Genomic DNA, 21692 nt, shown 5'->3' with positions numbered 1-21692 from the left:
AGGGCTCTGAACCCCTTTAGAAAAATAGTTGGAACTCATCCATTCCATATTCATGCAAAATCTTTCTGAGCGACCAGAGTATTTTAAACAGAGACTGTCTCTTTCTCTCAAGCCGTCATCGTTACACATGCTGAGTTTAAAATCTCCATGTTAGGGGCGCCTGGGTGGCTCAATCAGTTAAGCGGCCGACTTCGGCTCAGGTCATGATCTCACAGTCGGTGAGTTCGAGCCCCGTGTCGGGCTCTGTGCTGACAGCTCAGAGCCTGGAGCCTGTTTCAGATTCTGTGTCTCCCTCTCTCTGACCCTCCCCCGTTCATGCTCTGTCTCTCTCTGTCTAAAAAATAAAAATAATAAAAATAAAAAAATAAAATCTCCATGTTAAATTTACATTTTCAACTTAGAAAAAATGTGCCTTATCTGGGTAAGAAAAATCTTAAAGTTCTCCTATAGTGAGAGAGGTCATGGATGCGCCAAATGGTTTTTCAGCTTTCTATGCAATCTCTCTTACCCTAGTGTGTTTTTTTCTAACATATTAAACACCATTGTCAGCAACCTTTTTATAAAGTTTTTATCAAATCGATACCATTTACAATCGTCTAATCCCGATATAGAAGTATGACAAAGATCTTCTAATTCTTAAGACCCATTTTTAAATGTCTACTGTGATGTTTCTTCCCACACACTCAGGCTTCAGGACACGCAGTGCTAGCCACAGGTTCCCGTGTGTCGGGAGAGAGGCTGGGTAGTTCCCGCGAGACTCTGGTTTGGACAGTGGTGGTGTTTCCAGAGTCAAAACTGACCTGTGCAGTAATTGCCCAAGAGCACACGCTGTGGTCCTTTCCTCATGTCCAAGAATATTACAACCTGGAGGTAGTTAGGGGTTGACTGAAATACATCTTATTGTCCAGGATGCACACTAAACCCACCTACCTCTTTAAATCTTTGTATATTTATTGGGCATTGCCCTTCTTGAGTCCCTTTGAAACAATTTCATTTCAGCTCTCATGTTGCTGAAGACACATCAGGGTGCAGTATTTAATTGGTAAATCATGCAGATTAAATGTTCTCATGTGTTATAAACTGATTAAATATTTAATTGTTGAGGAGTTTCATCTCAATGAGATTTTTTTTAAATATTGTGGTGATGTCTTATAAAATTAAAAGTAATTCTTTAAATGATAGTTAATCAGTTATATTCATCCAAATAGTTTTTTATAAAGGATTAATTTCTCAGGATTTTTCCTTGAAAAGAATTCTTTTCAGTAAAGCGACTCTACATTAAACACTGTAAGTAAAACTGACCTACACTATCTACGTGAATTCGGAAGCCATCCTAAGATACGATAACATACAAAGGAAAAAAAAACTGAACCTGTGACAAGAGACTATATTTCTCAAAATAAAAGTCATTTCCCATTTCTGTGCTCTCGTCTCTGACTCTGAAATAAGAAAGGGCAGAAATGCTCAGAATTTTTGAATGCAGTTTCACACCAGTGCCCAAACTTTGTGACTCCGGAATTTATTCATCCTCAGTAAGATCAGCACTACTATTCTTAACTTCCTTAAAGATTCAGTTTATTATCATGTTGATTTTCACAAGAATAGTTGAAATCAACAGAGCTTGGATAATAGTGGCTGCTAGATGAAACTTTCCTACCGTGATGCCCTCCATGATATGTATTTAAAGCTGACTCTACTGTTTCAGTCCTTTGGATAAATTTCTTTGTGTGTGCAATCAGCCTCTTTATTGGGAATGCAGGCTGCAGCCCAGTAAGACTGAAAACTTCTTTGTCTTCTTGCGTTTCTTATAATTCTAAGATATTATAGATATATTCTCTAGTATGTGAATGTTAATTTAAAAAGAGCAGTTTTCTTCTTTTCAATAATCTTTTACTTTCAAATGACTAGGAAGTTGTTCTATAAACTACATAAATCAGTCTAGATTCCCATTACAGAGGATGTTCTCTTTGGTTTTGCCTCTGTATAAAAAGAATTCAAATATAAAACATTAACTGTTGGACCATTATGCCCAACCATGATTTTCCTGTCACCAATCAAAATTAAAGGTTACTATCACTCTCCTATCAAAGCCATTATGTTCCTTCATCGATAGGAAAGGCTGGATGATACGTTCAATGATGGACTCGAGGCTATTTGAGGTAATGTATTTCTAAACATGGTTGTGCTACAGACTAAACATGGTTTAGTAGCTCATTGCGTCCTAAAGGTGGATAAAAAGTTTGATCTCCACTTGTTATCTGTGTTACTTTTGACACTGTTAGTGGCTTTGATACATCGTTCCCCAGGTGTTTGGGTTTTTGTGTTTAATTGTCTATATTTCCGCTTCATTTTACCTACAGTATTTGGTCTCACGCTGAAGTTCTTTGACCTCTTTTAAGATAGTCCTAGTCAGACGTGTTCTGCGGAGCATCTTGTCTGCCTCAGTAAACGCCCTCCACAGCTTGCTCCTTAGCGGTTTGTTTCCTCAGAGTTTGTTTCTGTTTAAAACCTCTGCTCTCGAATTACGGCTGTCTGGTTCGTTTTTGTTAATAACCTTTATTTTAATGTTAAGCTATTATTTGTAAGTATAAGAATTTATTGAAGAGTCTACTTTTTGATGTACGGTGGGTGCCGGAATAGCTCTGGCAAGTCCAGACGCAGCCCAGCGCCGCCAGAGGCCCTCATTTGAATCTAAGCTGTGGGTGAATTAAAACCTGGGAAACTTGAGATACGCGTGCCTAATTGCCTAAAAGAAACTCCGCGAGAAAGTGTATTGTAGCGTGTTGATCTTATTTCTTTGATAATTCAAAAGAATCTTCAAGAAATATGTGGGCTTCTTCCTTATATTCCTGAAATGTGATCATGAAACACAATGGTCATTTGGCACATTCCCAGAAATAGACGTCTTTGCATGAGGCACCTGGACATATGTGGCAGGTCTGGTAGAATCAGCTAATTAACAACACAGGCTTAAACAGGCACCTCATCTGGCAGTGCAGTTAGTTGCCTGATGGTGCTCAGCAGGACTGGGTAGTGCTTTTTATTTTTCTATCCTAATGGTCTGCTGCCCACCTAATTTTGCCTTATTGTCAGTCACTACTTACCGCAGCTTGGGGCCCTCCCAGGAGGCTAAATTATTATCAAAGGATTAGGGAGATGTAGCCTCGCAGCTCTGACATTTCTGATTGCTTGTCTATGCCAGAACACTAATTAGCTGTGACTAATTAAGAAAAATGTCCCTGCCATAGAAAACCATTTAAAAGAACTGAGAAGTGGAAAAAGCAATTCAGAAGCTGAGCAGTGCTCAGATTTGCCGATGCTCTTTAGATTTCCACCAGAGCCTTAACTCACCTTTAATTGTGCTCAGAATTTAAAAAAAAGAGAAAGAAAGAAAGAAAGAAAATCTCACATGTGAACTGATCTGAGGTTGTGCTTGAATAGGAAGAAAAAAAAATTGTTGATCACGTAACCTCTCTTAGCGAGGGTAAAATTGTCTCTGATGAATGCAAGATGACAAAACTTTCATTTTCATGGAGACATTTTTCTAAACCCCAAATGTGTAAATGTGCATTAGCATTCATTCACCCAAGCCAATAACAATGACTTAATGGTCATTGAAGGAAGTTAGAATATTCCCTGGACTGATGCTCTAAAAGATGGTTCAAATGATCACAAGCAGCACATTGAGCATTTTAGAAGTTATTTAGTATTGATTTCATGCCGCTTCCACATTTAAGACAGTCTGGAAATTGTGGCTTCTCCACGCACAGCCTGGTGTTTCCACGGTGATTTTACATGCTTGTACTGCAACTGGCCACCAGTGACTTATTACTGAAAATACTCGGGACTCCCCTGAGACCAGTGTCTCTATCAGTTGACCAGTGCAATGTTTTCATAGAACTGGTAACTACTACTCTCCTTCTCTTCCAACCTAACTTCATCAGCAAATGTCACACGGCCTAAGGCCACTTCCCGTGGTGGCTTTTTGAGCTCCTCCTCTGTCAGCCCCCTCCTATGCAAGCCTTCCCTGCATCCCTGGCAGTGAGTGACAGCCAGCCAGACTGCCAGCCACCGTTGACTAAGTCCAACTGGAAAAAAAAAAATCTGTGTAAGGAAGGAGTTGTTGTGGCAAACCATTATTCGATGTGTCTACTGAATGCACTGAAAGGAAACTCTATAAAAGAATAATATCCAAAGGTACTTACCAGCACCTAGAGAGAGCCCTTACTTAATTTCCTGATTACGGCCCAGCCCTAAGTAAGAGACCGTCTAAATTTTACTGTGTTCATACAAGCAAAATATTTTGTTTGAAATAAAATTCTAACCCCATCTCACCTGAACTTTCATGCTAGTTTTTAAACCCATTTTCCCTTTTCCTCTTGGTGGAGAAAAAGCAGGTAGCCAGCATCCTCTAGGGAATAATCCTTCCTATATATGAAGACTGTTATTAAGGCACTTGTCATACTTGTCTACTCCAGGATAAATAATCCCTGTTTGTTTAACTTCTCTTCATAGGCCCCTTTCCTAGCCCTCTAATCATCTTCGGGGTTGTCCTTTGAAACTTCTCTAAGCGTTCTCTGTCATGCTTAGGGTTTTGAGTCAGGAATGGGATGCAGTGTTTGAATGTGGTTGAACAAGATTCTTTCAAGCCACGTTCCTACTTACGCAGTCTAATATATGGCGTCCCGATACTTTTCCTCTGCAGATCCTCAGAAATTTGGTTCTGTATACTCCCCACAGCTCCTTTTGTTGGCTTTCCCCTCAGTGACTGCCCATACTATACGCATATAATGTGTATGTTTATTGATGTAGAATGTCCGTTCAGTTGATGTGTTGGATGCGTGAGGAAACCTCCCATTCACGTCATGTGTATGGGATAGTGTATGCGATAGTGGTGAATACTGGGACCGAAAGGTTGGGTCCTGGGGTGGCGCCTGGGTGGCTCAGTCGGTTCAGCATCCTACTTCAGCTCAGGTCATGATCTCACAGTACGTGAGTTTGAGCCCCACATTGGGCTCTAGGCTGTCAGCACAGAGCCCGCTTTGGATCATCTGTGCCCCTCTCTCTCTGCCTCTCTCTCTCTCTCTCTCAAAAATAAACATTAAAAAAACATTTGGCATTGTTTTATCCCACACAGATGGATATCTCTGTCATAGTGACGATGGGATTCTCATTAAAGTAGGAAATTGAAACTCCCCTTATTAACCATTTATTCACCCCCCCCCAAGTATTTATTTTGTAGAGGCCACATGCTATGTGGCAGCGTTTAACAGGATACACCAAGTCCCTGTCTTAAAGAAGCTTACATTCTTATGATCAAATGGGCCTTTTGAAAAAGTTAATTTCTCATTAAAATGTTTGACATTTTCATCTCCAGAATTAACATTAACATATTTTCTTTGAAATGGATGTATTATGGAAAACTAAAATTTAATTCCCTTCCAAGAGAGATAATAGTGATTCAAGAAATTAATTTATTTACCTGTGTCAAGTGGAAGATTGGAAACTTGCCAAAAATTAGGGCCGGTGCAAGGTTCATCCCCACACAGCTCCACTGTTTGCAGTATCAAACGCCATGGCTGCAAGATAAGGGCACACTCTTCCTCTTTACCCTTTGTGAGTTCTTTGCTCAAAAGCCAGGCTTGTTTCAGGTCCCAGGAGAGTTGTCACGTTCCCTTAGACTGAAACCAACAATGCCATAGCAGTGATACTTTTCTGCCTTAAAAAAAAAAAAAAGAGCTCTTGTACAAAACCAGCAAGGATAGAAGTCACCCAGGACATGTCACTTGGTGGTCAAAATGCACAGGCAGCACTGCCAGCCGTCCTCCAGATAGGCTCCACAGCCGTCAATAACCCGTAGGAATGGGGCCCAGTACCCCAGGGCATATGCTGGTGAGGCAGCTCCCTGCTTGCATGACAGACTCCCAGAGCCGAGCACATCAGCACCTGAACACGTGGTATTATTAGATCTGGTGTCTGTAAACTATGTATGTGGATACTCGTGTATGTCATAGACCTAGGGGTTTGTTAGTTTACAGTACTTTCTCCTTTATTTAATTCATCACTTACGTGAAATTAGACGGTCACATTTAAAGCTCCGTTTTAGTCCTATGTTAAGTTTCTTTAGCTAAACGCTATCATTTACTTTTTGGTGATTTCTACAACTTTCACATCTCTTAAATTATTTCTCTATCAATGAGACATGCCATTCAAATCAACAAACTGGCTCTGATACTCTCCTATCCTTTCTCTATTAAAAACCTCACTCTCGGGGCGCCTGGGTGGCGCAGTCGGTTAAGCGTCCGACTTCAGCCAGGTCACGATCTTGCGGTCCGGGAGTTCGAGCCCCGCGTCGGGCTCTGGGCTGATGGCTCAGAGCCTGGAGCCTGTTTCCGATTCTGTGTCTCCCTCTCTCTCTACCCCTCGCCCATTCATGCTCTGTCTCTGTCCCAAAAATAACTAAATAAAAAAAAAAAAAAAAAAAAAAACCTCACTCTCACTATTACGTATGTAGCACTTTATATCTCCAAGTATTCTAAAGCATTCTAGTCCTTCGACAAATATGCAATGCATGCTGTGTGCCAGTCTGTGAAGGGCTGGAGATAGCAGTAAAAATAAGACTTGGTTGCTGCCTTGCGTTTACACATAGCCCATTGAGACAGACGTATAGCACATGGTGCAATATTTATATAGTCGTCGGTACAGAGTTCTAGGAGCAGGAACTGTAAGAGCGTCTAATTCTGCCTAGTAGGAGATAGTGTTGGCTTCCTAACAGAAGTAATGGTTGAAATGAGTTTCAAAGGCTGACGTGGATCTGGCCGGGGAAGCATACTTTGGGATAGAAGTCCAGACGGAGGGACTGACATGACCGGAAATCCCAGACTTAGAGAACCCCAACGTGCAGCAGGGGACCGGGTCTTTCCATTTGCTAGGGATGGATCCTGTGAGATTGAGCCAGGAGTTGGAGACTCCCGGAGCTGCCATGGAGGATGATAGCTAGTGAGTTCAGTCCTTACAGCACTCTCCAAAAGTCCTTTTGAAATGACGGTCTCCCATTTCTGTAAGGAAACTTCAGTTTCAGTTTCCAGGAAGACCTACTAATAGTTAACCCTCAGGCCTAGATTTTTCTCTCCAGCTTGTGCCATCCAATACAAGCCCTTCCAGGAGTCTGATACATATTTTTATTCAGATACTACATTATGAATTTAAATGCAATCCTGAACAAAATTGTGTACCAGAATGCCTCATTGAACCAGATGAAAAGGTCATAGTGCCCTAATGAACCATTCAGAGACTATGTGCCCCAAACTGGTACCTACAGCAATATAACTGGACTGACTACTGAGTTTGGCCAAGCCAATGATTAGTCATTTAAGTCAAAAAATTAGTCAAACCAGCATGCATCCCATCATTTGTCATGAAGTAGGAGAGAGGGGAACGGCTGATTATCTGAAACTTTCACTTTGTAATGAATCTTTTTAACACCAGGAAAAGGGCCCCAGAATAAACTTACAGAGGCACTTGCCTACTTGATAATAATGAAGAATAAAGAACAGTATTGATGTCAATGCTCTTTGTGTAGCGTGGGAAAAGATAGGCTAGTTTGATAATACTATTTCCAGGACATTTTGGAATGAAGGGAATTTTCGATTAATGAGACGTGCTTGTACAACTCCCAGTTTATGGAACTTATCCTGTTATGTAACTTGTATCTTGTAACTTAAGAAGATCTAATTCATCTAGAAATATCTTGGTATTTACACATTTTTTTTGTCAGTTTTTTTAAAGTAATCTCTACACCCAATGTGGGGCTCAAACTCATGACCCAGAGATCAAGAGTTGGATGCTCTACTGACTGAGCTAGCCAGGCACCCCTACCTTTTTTTTAAACACACAAACAAAAAAATATGGTGGCACCTGGGTGGCTCATTCGGTTAAGTGTCCAACTCTTGGTTTCTGCTCAGGTCATGATCTCATGGTTCATGGAATTGAGCCTTGCATTGGGCTCTGTGCCGACAGTGTGGAGGCTGCTTGGGATCCTCTGTCTCTCTCTCTCTCTCTCTGCCCTTCCCCTGCTTGCTTGTGTGTGCACTCTCTGTCTCTCTTTCTCTCTCAAAATTAAAAAAAAATAGTATGGGGGAAAAGTTTTGAACCTCAAGAATAGGAAAGTTTTTTCAGCATTCAACAAACATTTATTAGGTACCAACTCTGTGCCAATCTTTCCGTGTTATAAGCACTTTTTACATTTTCTTAACAGGCATCAAAATGCTCATAAACTCTCTTGTAGACTTCCTGATAGACTAGAAAATGAAAACCACCCTGCATGTCAGATTAGTATTGAATATGGAAGAAAAATGACATGAATCAAATGCTTCTCTGCTCTTTGTTAAAAAAAAAAACACATGAAAAAAGCTGCATATATAGATCAAGTCCCTTTATGAATAAACCAAGGATCTTTTTTCCTACATTGCCTTGTTTTGTTATAGTGGGGGAAAAAAACCCTTCCCAGTATTCCTAAGCATTAAGGTGTATGGCACCTTAAAACATCTTAAGAATAGGGTGGCATGGTGTGGGGCGCCTGCGTGGCTCAGTCAGTAGCTCCTGCAACTCTTGATCTCTGGGTGGTGAGTTCAAGCACCACATTGGACATAGAGATTATTTAAAGTCATGGGGCGCCTGGGTGGCGCAGTCGGTTAAGCGTCCGACTTCAGCCAGGTCACGATCTCGCAGTCTGTGAGTTCGAGCCCCGCGTCGGGCTCTGGGCTGATGGCTCAGAGCCTGGAGCCTGTTTCCGATTCTGTGTCTCCCTCTCTCTCTGCCCCTCCCCCGTTCATGCTCTGTCTCTCTCTGTCCCAAAAATAAATAAACGTTGAAAAAAAAATTAAAAAAAAAATAAAGTCTTAAGAATGGGACACGTGGGAAAGGCATAGCAGAAGAACCACTTGGTCGGTTATCCTAAGGGAGTGTGGTTCTTGAAAGAATTGATTTACATTACATATTACATTATTAGGTTTAAAAATATCTTTGGTCTTTGGAAACACAGCTTGCATTCACTTGCAAGGAAGTGTGGTAGACTTATTTGAAACAATTAATAAGCATTTCCTGTTTACTTCACAATCCTGTATTACAGTAACGATCAGGAACCCCCAGGAAGGATAGAGGTTGTTTTCTTAGTTGTCTGCTGGAAGCAGCAAACTGCCCTTAAAGAATCAGAGATTTTATTGACAGAACAGACTGTTTTCTAGAAGGGACTGGAATAACCTAGCAGTCATGAGTACAGACTCTGAATCATGTATCCATATAGATAAGATATAAATCTAACCTTGCCATGCATACCTATTGTATAAATCCAAGTAACACGCTTAATCTAAACTCAGTTTCCTACCTATGTAAGCTCAGTTTCCACATACGCAAAATAGGAAAAATAACAGCCATCTCATTAAGGTTGTTCTCAGAAGTAAATGAAATTTTAACTGATGCGTTAAATTTCCCAGGGAGAACTTAAAAAATCAGATGGCTTTATAATCCGAATTCATAAAAGAATAGAAATGAGTAACCATACCTCACAGTTCTTGAGAAATCTCATTCACTCCTCATTACACTTTTCCTGTTTATAATGTATTTGCACTTTGTTAAAAGGCCAAAATGAGTAAGTTAATAACAAACAAAATAACAGGTGATAGAAAGTTCTGGAGCTCTAGGCTTGCATTCTTTTTTCTTTTGAAGAATAAAGCTGTATTATAGCACCATGTAGAAAGAAAAAGTGTGATAATTTGGCTTTTCCCTGCAGTTCATTTTTTACAAGAATCACAGGCTGTATTGGTTCTAATCATGCCCTTTATTCTGACGATCAAGTCTAATATCATAGTATTTTGGGAGAACATCAGAATCTTCTTATTTAAAAGCCAGGTTCACAGACTCTACCCTTCATATTACAGATGAGAAGACTGAGACAGAGGAAACCCTGACCAGCTCGGTCAGGCAGACAGAGCATAGAAGGTGCTGGCCCTTTTCCCCTCTCAGCTTCTGTGTGCTGTGTTGACAGCCAGCCCTCCCCTTCCACGTTCAGACCCAAGCCTCTATTTTTCCCTCACGAATAGTTCTGGGTCTAGCTGGGAGGCTTGATAGGTATAGGGTGGGTTGAACACTTCTGTATTTTTAACCATAAGAGACTGGTTTCAGTTTTCCCAAAATGTTGCCCTCGCTCCTATTCCGAGCCAACAAAAAATCTGCACTTAAAACTTTATAGATGCTGGTGTTTCAGGGGTCTGTTTTGTGGAACCGCATAGCATCGTTTCAGTGGGATGTCTCATATAGAGGAGGGAAGTGTTGGTGTTACTGTTTCAAATTTACCATAAATATAAAATGTGTACTTTAGTGTTTAGAAATGGGAAGTGACTGGCCATGAATTTAGTTCTGTTAAATAGATTCAGTGTTGACAAAAGAGACACTCAATGTACAGTGAAGCATTTATATTTAGTGGGGCATTAATGTTTCTAAATATTTTGTTGCTCTCCAAAGCTACAAAATGATACTAAAGAATGCCTTATATTTATCAACTTATCAAAACCTTCAGCATTTAAAAAATATCATTTGTTATTTTATTCAATTCAACTTGGCATTTAAAAGGTACCTATTTCCTAAGGTGGTATTTTTTAGATGGTATTGTGGTTGAACTTGGTGACTCAACACTTATAAAACCGACAGCTTCCCCTGAAATAAATGAAGAAATACATACACACTGGAAATTTAGCCGTTCCATATCTTAGTGCACTAAAAACTGTTGGCTTTCTTATTTTTTTTTTTCTGTTGTTCACCTATTGAGCTGAGCCTAGCTGGAGAAGAATGAAAATATATCAACTAGTTGTACCAATTCATAATCAATAAAAAGCTAAACACTTAAGCAGAAAATATATCACAGATTTGTTCCCTAGCAAAGCAGCTATTTTTGCCTTGCCATCATCATCAGAAGCCACATTCTGACAGAAATCATTTGCTCGAAGCAGCCGTGATATATATATACACCCTATGTGGTCTTGTGGTTCAGATTTAGGAATATCAGCCACAGAGGGTCTAAAGGCATTGTGCATTAGTATGTATTGAGACCTCATTCCAGGTGGCCAGCAGCTGGACTTTTTGAAAATAAAACTTCCAAAATAAATGTGAAGTGCTTGTTTCCAGGCAATAAGTGTTACGTTTAATTGAATCATCCTCCAAAATGTTATAAATTAGGCAGAAAAGGGAGTTTGCATATTTAATATATTTGTTTTATATTTCCACTAGTCAACAGAATAATGAAATTCCTTAACTACTTCTCTTTAACTTGCATGAAGAAAGCACGGTATGTTGCTAAATCTCTTTTCACCAGCACCGCGGAGAAACAACTTTAATCCTTGTTAGAAAATTGCCGAGTCTGGGACTGACAAAGAGCTCATGCTTGTTCCATTGTTAGTGCTCCCCGGCCCCAAGAGCAGAGCCCTTTACAGCTGCGTGGATCCCGCCCGGCTCAGCTGCACTATTTAGGAGAGGAGGTTTGTCAATTTCTATTGACAATGGAGAGAGTTTTTCAGGGCCTGTAGCAGTGCTGACACAGTTGGGGATCAATGCCAGCCATTCAGACTGCACCCTCTTTCATTGCTTTGGTTTGTTAATTCAAGACTAAAGGTCCACTGAGGGGGTTCAGGGTGTTTAAGAAAGCTGATGAACTGTTTAAGAAAGCTGATGAACTGCAAGCATTTATAGCCCTGGTGTGGCAATTTCCATAGTCAGTGGCAACTCCTGGCACTGAGGGAGCTGTGTCCTTGTTGACCCTCTTGTTATTAAAAATGCACAAGTGCTGCGCTTCTCAATATTTCAACAATCTTTCATTGTCAATACCACCTTCTGAGCCCTTCAGCTTGTTGCTTGCTCTAAAGATCTTCTTAGATTGGGTTTGAAAACTTCACCTTAAACACTAGATTAGACTGATGTTCTGTTTTCCGTGCTCCTGTTGATTTGTTGAACCTTCCCAGGGCTGGAAAGCAAGTAGCAGCTTGATGGGGAGACGGGCTGCTAATATGATTTACCAGTCTACAGTCATGCACAATAAGTGTGAATAAATACAGGGGTCTCACAGAGTCAACCCTAGCCTTTCCTTTTCTTTTATTTTTGCTTTAAAAGAAATATCTCAAGAAAATGAAGTGAGTAATGCATGCCCTTACAGGAGTTGAATGAACCACAAAAAGAAAAAAAAGACGTATTTTTTTGTTAAAGTGGTAGGCTGCTGTCATGGGTTGATGTAGGAAAAATGTAGACTATACGCTTACTGCTTTATTCCTCAGTAGACCAAAGCAAAGAAAGAAGCAGTAATGCCATACCCATGACTTCAGTGCAGACCGCAGCGCCCCTTCCTTGTCGTCCCCTGAAGGGAAAAGTGAATCGTCCACCCAATTGTTTTATAAAATTAACTTTTCCAAAATGAAAGGACATTTTCTAACATTCACACTTTACTGGACATTCACCCTTTTTGAATGCTTTTTTTCTTCGTAATGTTAAAGGGTTGGTTTTGTTTGGGGTGGGGGAAGATGCAGCCAAGCTACCTTTGACTTTTTTGTCAAGATATGAAAATGGGACCTACCATATTGCAGCACCCCAGAGAGGAACATGTCAATTCCAGCACCAGAAATAGGAAACTGCTGGAGATTTCCGTTTGGTTGTTTTGTTTGTTTGCTTATTTATTTACTTGGAGTGCGTGCATGTGTGTGCGTGCACGCATGCGTGTGTGTGCGTGTGTGCGTGTGTCTATTTCCTCACATACAAGAAAGAAGCAGTCCTAGTGGGTTTTTTGTTGTTAGCTTGTTCTTAGTAACAACATAAACTCTGAGCAAAAGTACTGCTTTCTCTTTATTATTTGTTTGTTTTAGCTGAAAATCTTCAAAGTGCCTTTACTTGGAGACCAAAAAATAGGCATTTGTAGCTGATAGAATTATTTTTCGTATAGAATTTTCCTTATAATTTGGTTACCTTTAAAGCTAAGATGATGGTAAAGTAGCTTAAGCTTTTTTTACTTAAGAGTGGTTCTCTTTTTCTCTCTTTTTATAGTTAACTTCAGATCATTTGATTCCCAACTTATTTTTCTCTAAAGTTATAATTTTGGCATTGTGTTAAAGAAGTTATATTAATAATAAATTTCTGTGTTACATTAAATGCCCTTTTGATTATCACTTAATCATAAGTATCATTGATGTGTAATGGGAAAATGAGTTAAATTAATTTTAAATTGTGTAAGGATTTCTTAAAGATGCATAGGGAGTAATTTTAAGAAAGGATTTTCATTTCCCTCAAATTCATACAACTTACAATAAATATAGTAACTTTATAGTCTGACAGATTAGCTAGTATGTTATGCTAGACCATATATCATCTTTTGTTTCCCCCAACAAAAAAAATATATTATCTCTTGCAAAAGGACTATAATTTAAGAGTTACAACCATTGTGACTACATTTTAGCTTTCAAATTATCTGGAGAGTGGTGTGGAGGTGAGGGTCTTAATTTAGTGTACTCATATTCAATATCACCAATACCTGGGAGTGTTTATGTGTATTAAAATAGAATTCAAGAGGTTGAGGCTATAAATAATTTGAAATAAGGAAGTATAGGATTTAAATACCAGTAGAAATTAATATGACAGCTACAGTACTGAATTCATTAGCAGTTTATTTTTTTAAGAATTTAGGAGTGTATCTTATTTTGTAAATCTTATTTCTGATACTTTTACAAAAATGTCCTGAAAATTGAGAAAGCAGTCATTAGGAAAGAGCAAAGTCGGGTACATGAATAATATTTTTTTTAGATCCTAGCCTATCTCACATTTTAAAAACCTGAAACTTCCATTCATCCATGTGATATAATATTTAGTAAATCAGTTACTCATTTTAATTACCTTATCTCATTTTATGCATGTGTGTTCAGTGTATTAAATTAATAGAAATAAGTCTAATGAAATGTGAAACTAATTCATGTTTAATTTATGCTTAAAATACCATTTCTTATACCAAATTTTGTCAGAACAAGGTTAATAAATACGAGTCCAGATGAATTTCAGACTTACTTGTAACATGTGATGGTACTCTTAGAAATTGAATGTGTCATTTTAATACAGAAGAAAAATATTTTTTTATGATTTTTTTCCTGTGTTTGAATACCTAAGACACATGTACCACACGTACATGATGTATTGTGTCACTATGTTTGTGTTTACAAACAAGACACAAAATCCCTTTTCTCATGAAACTCTTGTTATTTCCTAAGTGCTGAATGGGCTTTGAGATTGATTTCTTACTGTTATCTGAATGAGTAGCATTATTAATTTTCCAGTACTACCTAAACCTAGTTCTAGCGTGTAGTGCTGAATCCCTTAAAATGTCACCACTAATGGCAGATTGCCTTTAAAACACAAAAACAAAAACAAAAAAACAGGGACAAATTTCTTCTTCTATACTCGTAGACATTATACAGGAGCAGGAAATTACATTGGAGAAGAATTTCAGTTTCCCTCTCCAGAAAGTGGTAATAAACAGAGGAAAAACTATGAACCCTCCAAAAACACTTGTAAAATGAAACCAGTTCTTTCCTTTCATAATTTGGTCAACTGACATCTTTTTTATTCTTATAGACACAACAATTCCATCCTGAATAACGTTCCTTCCTCAGGCGTCCCATCTTTATTTTCAGTGGTTTTAAAACATCTTGGCAAATACTTAACGATACTAGGTAAAGGTGTGATTGAGGATGTCTTACCATCACTTCTGTAAAACGTTATTTCTAGGTATTGACTGCATGCATCATGGCATAAATCTACTCTTTGATTTTTACATAACATACGGGCTAATAAGAAATTTCCCTTTGTAAGTAATTTACCTACTTTTTCCTGCTGTTTGGGAGTCCATTCAGTCCCATACCATGTATTTAGTGCCCGTTGTTACCTACCAATTACAAAGCAGGCCTCTAGGCCTGCAAGTGCAAAAACACGGTTTCCCTTGAATATGTTACAGCTGAAAGACTAATGTTAATTCATGTAGAGAACAGCCTAGGTCAACTTAGCAGATTTTCTAGCAAAACATAGAATTCTGTTAACAGGAAATTATAGCATTATTGACTTCAAGTGCTGATCTGTGGTCATTTCAGAGTGTTTCATTACCCCCTCATTACCGAATCTGTTACATGAATACTGCAGAGGCTGTTTTCTTTTCTGTTCTCCTCCCCTCCGCCCCCATCCTTCTTTCCAGCAATGGTACAGCAGTTCCATGAAAGTCATTTGTGTCTGGTTGGCTGATAGATTAGACCTTCAGCTTCATATTTACCAACTGAAGACGCTCATCAAGATTGTGAAGGTAAACAAAATGTGTTGAGATGTGAATTGCCCACCAAGCTATAAAGAATAATGGCTAGATATTGACATACAAGAAAATCGTATGTGACACACCTGAGTGGATGTAAGTACTTTAAAAACATCACTGTCGGCAGTGCTATGCCACTGTTTACTTCCATTTTCAGTTAGATTATCAAGTAAATGTAAATTTTTCTGCACTAATAAATAAAAGATATTTTATCAGTAGTCAAATTTTAAGACAATGTACACAAAGCCTCTGGCACATTTACCTGATTGTAAGTAGGTCCACAGTAATTTCGTCTTCATTTTCTTAGGTACAGAAATATTTTCTCCTCCTGATACATTTGCTTCATGCTTATTAGGATCGCATATGATTATGAGGACTTTTTTTTTTTTGAACGTGCGCACATGCATGTACTCATGTGCAAGCTGGGGAGGGGAAGAGAGAGAGAGGGAGAGAGAATCCCAAGCAGGCTCCACGCTGTCAGCATAGAGCCCACAGCCGGGCTTGATCTCACCAACCATGAGATCATAACCTGAACTGAAATCAGGAGTTGGTCCTTAACCAACTGAGCCACCCAGGTGCTCCATGAGGGCTTTGGAATTGTATTGGCCCACAGCATAAGGAGAGTGTCCATTATTTTGTCATATCCTGACACAAAAGTAACATTGTCACTGCCTAACTTCTTTAGAAGCATGCCCCATCTGACATGTAAGAGATGATCAGTTTGAGTGTTGGGGAACATCCCAACCAACAACAGGTGTCACATCCCTTAAGGCCATTTTGTCTTTTGCTCTTCAAAAGAAAAGGTAATAACACAAGTATTATATTTATTGAGTATATTTATTTATTTACCTAACGTGATTTTATTAATATATATAATTATTTAACATGATTTTTCACACTCCGTAATTCCAATGGAAACACAAAATTTGCTCCAAGTGTAACTTTTTCCTAAAATTGAGACAAATCCCACTTAATGACTAAAAACATAACTCTAAGCTATTGAGAATCAGCTGTTCTTTTGAAAAGATGACCTTCCATTTTAGTGTCATTTGTCAAATGCAATATATATATAATATATATTTTTGTGTGTGTATATAGGCACAAATATGTATGTTTATATTTATGTGTATGTATGTGCATATGCGACACACAGTAGTTCTCAAAGTGTCATTTCTGACTTATATCAGCATCACCTGGGAACTCATTAGGCATACACATTATTGGGCCCTACCCCAGACCTGCTGAGTCAGAAACTCTGATTCTGGGGCCCAGCAATTTATATATTAACAAGTCCTCCAGGTGATTCCGATGTTAAAGTTTGAGAGGAACTATTGCATTACATCATTAAGTTTTAACCACATTAAAATATTTTCCATCATTCTCTAGATTCCTGTAGTCTAATTAGAATACAAATTATTTTGTGCCATAGACACACAGGTTATCACAAATTAGAAAGACCCATAAATAGGAAAGTTCTGTTCTAAAGTGAGAAATTGGCAAATCTACCGGAACATAGAACCAGACCTATAATGTCACAGTAATAGCAATCATGATTAGTCATAAAGAACAAGTAAAATTATAGCCACCCACTAATTTTTAATACCTCTGAACATATGACATTTCAATGGAAAAAATAACTTTGGTCCAGAACACTTCTTACCAGGTGTTATTTGTTTTACAAAGAAACCGAAAGTGCACAATAATACGTTCATATTTGCCTTCGATTCTGCAATGTTTCTTTCTTGTTCTATTAATGTGACTTGGAGAGCTTTCAAATGAAGTTTGTTTTTCATAAAAGAGAATCAGAATCTGTGTATACCTTCTACATATATGTGTACGTTGAGGTTGCAGTCTGTACTGTGACTAATATTGGGATTAGCTGCTTACCTTACAATCAGTCATATTTTCAAGTTAACATCTATTGCATTCAAGATGTCAGAAATTACGTATTCAGCTGATTGGCATTTTTGGCTGGATTGTTAAGCTCTCTACTTTGTTTTTAGTATAAAAATCTCTATTAGCCCATCATCTTTCAAAGTTCTTCCTCTTCTCATATTCACACGTCATTACAATTAAAGATCAAACACCAGTGAATATTTTAGCAGAATAAAATGATAATATCACGAATTATGCGGTGGCATTTCCATTGTACTCTACACCAATCAATTTATCTTAGTTTAACATATTCTTCATTATGGCTACCAACAGTCAAGACTGATAAATATGGAAATAAATTTCATGAATGTATTTGACTTTCCATGCTTTGTTTTTCACGAGCAGGTCCCCAGACTCAGCCAATGCTTTCTTTGGCTGATACATTTAATCAAATTGTAGAGCTTTATGTAATAATTAAAAATTCTTATTTTCACAAAGAAAATCAGGATGAATTAATAATTTAATGTTTTGATTGTTTCCTACTTTGAGTATAAACAGACTTTAACCAGTTTCGTAGATAGATTCATAATTCTTCAGAACCTATATGGTTATATTTGTAATGTTCATTTTTCAGTGAATTTAAGAAGCTATTAAATAGCACATGTATATAGGGGTGCCTGGGTGGCTCAGTCGGTTAAGTGTCCAACTCTGGCTTTTGGCTCAGGTCATGATCTTACGGTCATGAGATCGAGTCCCATGTCAGGCTCCACAGCATGGAGCCTGCTTAAGATTCTCTCTCCCTCTCCCTCTCCCTCTCCCTCTCCCTCTGCCGCTCCCCTGTCCACTTGCATGCCTGCACGCTCTCTCTCTCTAAAATAAAAAATAACAATAAGTATAAAAGCACATGTATACAATTGTGAAGGCCCCTGAGTAGGCTTTCCTTCCGTCCACATCTCCCGGTGCTAGCCAGCATGTTACTACAGAGTAGTGCATTCTACCAAGGAGCCAAACTGCTAGTTGTTTGGTTTTTTTTACTCTACAGGCATAGTCATTCTTCTCTGCCCACTGGAGACCCAGATGCCACCAAGATGTATATTACAGCCAACTTTGGCCCACAAAGACACTTAGATACTAATCAGTTCATTCATGTCACTCGCTGAGAAAAAAACAAATTCCACTAACAGATTCACAGAGAGTTTAGGGCTATGAAATTATTCGCAGTTTTAACATCGGAATGATTTATTGAAGGAGGGGGAGAAACAGAATCCTCAAACAATCAAAGTGGCGGATGGATTTGTGTTCTCCCGAGTGGCCCTATGACATTTAAAAGCAGTTAACGTAGATCAGCTGCTCTTACTAGGAGACAGGAAGACCCCATGGCAGGCCCTTGTCTTAAATAATAACTAAGCAGACCTTCATTGCCAGCCACAGAGGATGTCCAAGGGCCAATAATATTTTATGAATTCTAAAGAGAGAGAGAGAGATCACAAGGATACCTGTCCTGCAGCTCCCCTAACTACCTGTTGCTTGGTGATAAAATAAGGCAGTAGAGTCTTAATTACACATAAATTAGAAAGCCTTCAGGACTGCAGATCTACAACACAAATCTGTCCTGGCCAACTTACTGACAATTAAGCTAAGTCTAAGAAAAGTCAATTCTAATAAAACAAAAAAGCAGGACTTATAAACTCAGTATATAATTGTTAACGGAACAATATTTCATATCAGATGCATTATGCAATATTTCATGTCAGGTACATGAGTAATTTGTGTACTTGACATAGTTTTAATCAAACTATTACACAGTTACAGTCTTGAACACAAATCTCTGGGGTAATACTACTGTGTATATTAGTTACCAGATTTTCTGGATAAAACTTACCCTTCAGAGCCATTCCCATGTGTTTTGATGCAAATTACCAAAGGTTTTGGTGTAAGAGAGTGCCACCTTAGTAATAATGAGATTAACACCTTAGAAAGAGAATATGAGGATAGTGGGGTGTAAGTATCTTAAAATATTAAAATGTAAGTAAAAATAGTTTTGATCACTTAAGAAACCACTCTCTGAATCAAATTTTTATGGGCTGTTAAGATACCTCTGATACTGCACAGCATTTCTCACAGTTCAGTTTATTTTTGGACAGGTGGTAGACTTTTCAAATATGAATTTTATTTATAACAAGTAATGATCCAAATGAGAAAAAAATTATTCACCCTCCATACTTGCTTTTGGCATATCACTTCTGAAACTTGTAATGATACTGTGGGGCATACATCAGATTAAAAAAGACAGGAAAATAAAATGTGAAAATACCAGTGGCCCCACAACCTTGTAATGATTTTGCTCCTTCCCCGAAATCTGTTAGTAAACCAGGTGTGTATATCAAGGGGATTAAGGTGCTATTCATCAGCATTTCCTACCTGATATGAATAAGTACCTTCAATGAAACTGTGTGAATATTAAAAGTTTCCTTCCATATACTCTGTTGAACGAAATCAAGCATGCCTTCATGTTAATTTCCAGCTATTGGAGTTGTAATATTGGGCAAGAAAGTACAACATTCCTTCTTACTTGACTTTTTTCATCTATTAAGTGTAAAGCAGACAACAACAAAAGTACCTACTAGAAACATTTAGAACAATGGTGGCATGTTGATACTGATACTTGAGGCCAGTCCATTAAAATCTGAATGTTTAATATTCTAAATCTAACACAGGACAGTAAACAAAATCTGGAAAGATATTTAGCATTAAAAACAGCCTTAGAAGTGACTCTACACAATGGGATATCTTCATTTGTGTTTTGTTTCCACACTGAACTAATTCTAGATATTTCCCACAATTAAAAAAAAAAAACTAATAAAATTCCAGTCCTGTTTAGTCTCAGAAAAAAGTCTTATATGAGGAAAATTGCACATAAGGGGATCAATGAAATAAGCAATGCTTTCTAGGTGACATATCTTAAGTGCCACAGAACCCAGAATTCTGTTGTTCCTGTCATTGTTCTTAGGATTCATGTTATAAACATTAACATGACGTTTGTTCTATTTTTGACATATAATACATCAAATAATAGGCTTTTCACAGAAAATATAAATACATGTTGTATTTATCATCTGTGGAAGCTTTCTACCAGAATTTTGACACTTCACATTCCAAGGGAATTTCAAAAGGAAAGGGCAGAATTCATCCAGACTTCTGGGTGTACACAAATTTTTAACCAGTGGTACATATAAATAAATGTTGTAATTCACAAATGCTGAAAATGCAAACTTCTTTTACTGATAATAGGATTAATTATCTCCCTCCACACTTCCCCCAAAAAGCTAATACATTGCATAAAATGTGTTTTTCGGTATTAAAGGAAAGACATGTCAACTGAAAAACTAAGAATTCCTTCATTTAAAAATGTACATAAGTGCCTATCATTTTACCTTGTCGCAAGCTATTCAAATAGTAAAGTCTGTGCCATTAGCAATATTTTTCACTTGTCATCTGTCAGAACATTTTGATCTATTCAGAGTGATTCTACTTTGAAAAGCAGGATCCGAGGTCTCATTTCTTTTTCTCCCCAGAAATATACCAACAGGTTGATTGACATGGGCAGCTACAATCTGAGTCCATTAGTGAAGTGTCCCACATTATATTATTTTTGAAATGCTAACTGAGGATACATACGGACGTCCATCCATACAATTCGTGAGCTATCTAAGCAAAGTCTTTCTTCTTCTTCCAGAAAACCTATAGGGACTTCCGACTTCAGGGTGTGTTAGAAGGCACACTGAACAGTAAGACCTACGATACTCTGCACAGACGTTTAACAGTCGAGGAGGCTACAGCCTCCGTCTCGGAAGGAGGAGGACTTCAGGGCATCACCATGAAAGACAGTGATGAAGAAGAAGGCTAATAACTCCCAGCTCTGTGGGAGGAAGGAGGACCTTGACATTATTTTGTACCCTGTCCTTGTAATTACATTGATTGGTTGGACCAAATAAAAAATGCTTGTATTTCACTCCGCATTGTAAAGAGTGAACCTGGAAGCAGAGTTAAAGGGGAAAATGGCAAGTTTCTTGGTTTTGGGGGATTTTTAAAGATGAGTCTCTTTTGTGTAGTTTGACCTTTAAAATGAGCTTTGGCTTTGTGATTGGAACATAACTTTTTGGTTTTTTTGGAAGATTTGACTTTTCCGTCTGTAATTACATCAAAGTAGTGTCCTGTGTGTGAAATGAGATATGTATTTCTCATAATGTGACATTGTGAGAAGAAGCTACTTGGATCACTGTGCCAGCTCTATCGTGCCCTTGTTAAAGTGGTGTGTATTTAATAGTTTATCATTTATGTGTGAGGGGTTTTTTTTTGTAGTTAATTTGCCATTGTTGTGATGTGTGTAAAAACTTTAACCTCTGTTCTTAGTATTCTGAGTTCATCTGCAGGCTTC

General features: G+C 38.2%; 1 protein-coding gene across 13 annotated transcripts in view; it reads left to right on the top strand.

The window, feature by feature from the left end:
* The window catches only part of CADPS2 (calcium dependent secretion activator 2), a 545419-nt gene extending 524258 nt beyond the window's left edge, over positions 1–21161 (top strand). For all 13 annotated transcript variants that reach the window (XM_047095962.1, XM_047095960.1, XM_047095958.1 and 10 more), the window contains 2 exons: positions 15269–15373; positions 20991–21161. In XM_047095962.1, coding sequence (XP_046951918.1) covers positions 15269–15373; positions 20991–21161 — 276 coding nt within the window. The remainder of the gene's footprint in view (positions 1–15268; positions 15374–20990) is intronic.
* Positions 21162–21692: the final 531 nt, after the last annotated feature.

Source organism: Lynx rufus, unplaced genomic scaffold (assembly GCF_022079265.1).
Source record: "Lynx rufus isolate CCGP_SWC_20201006 ecotype Redwood Valley unplaced genomic scaffold, mLynRuf1.p SCAF_4, whole genome shotgun sequence".
Taxonomy (NCBI): domain Eukaryota; kingdom Metazoa; phylum Chordata; class Mammalia; order Carnivora; family Felidae; genus Lynx; species Lynx rufus.
This window is presented reverse-complemented; position numbering and strand designations above follow the sequence as displayed.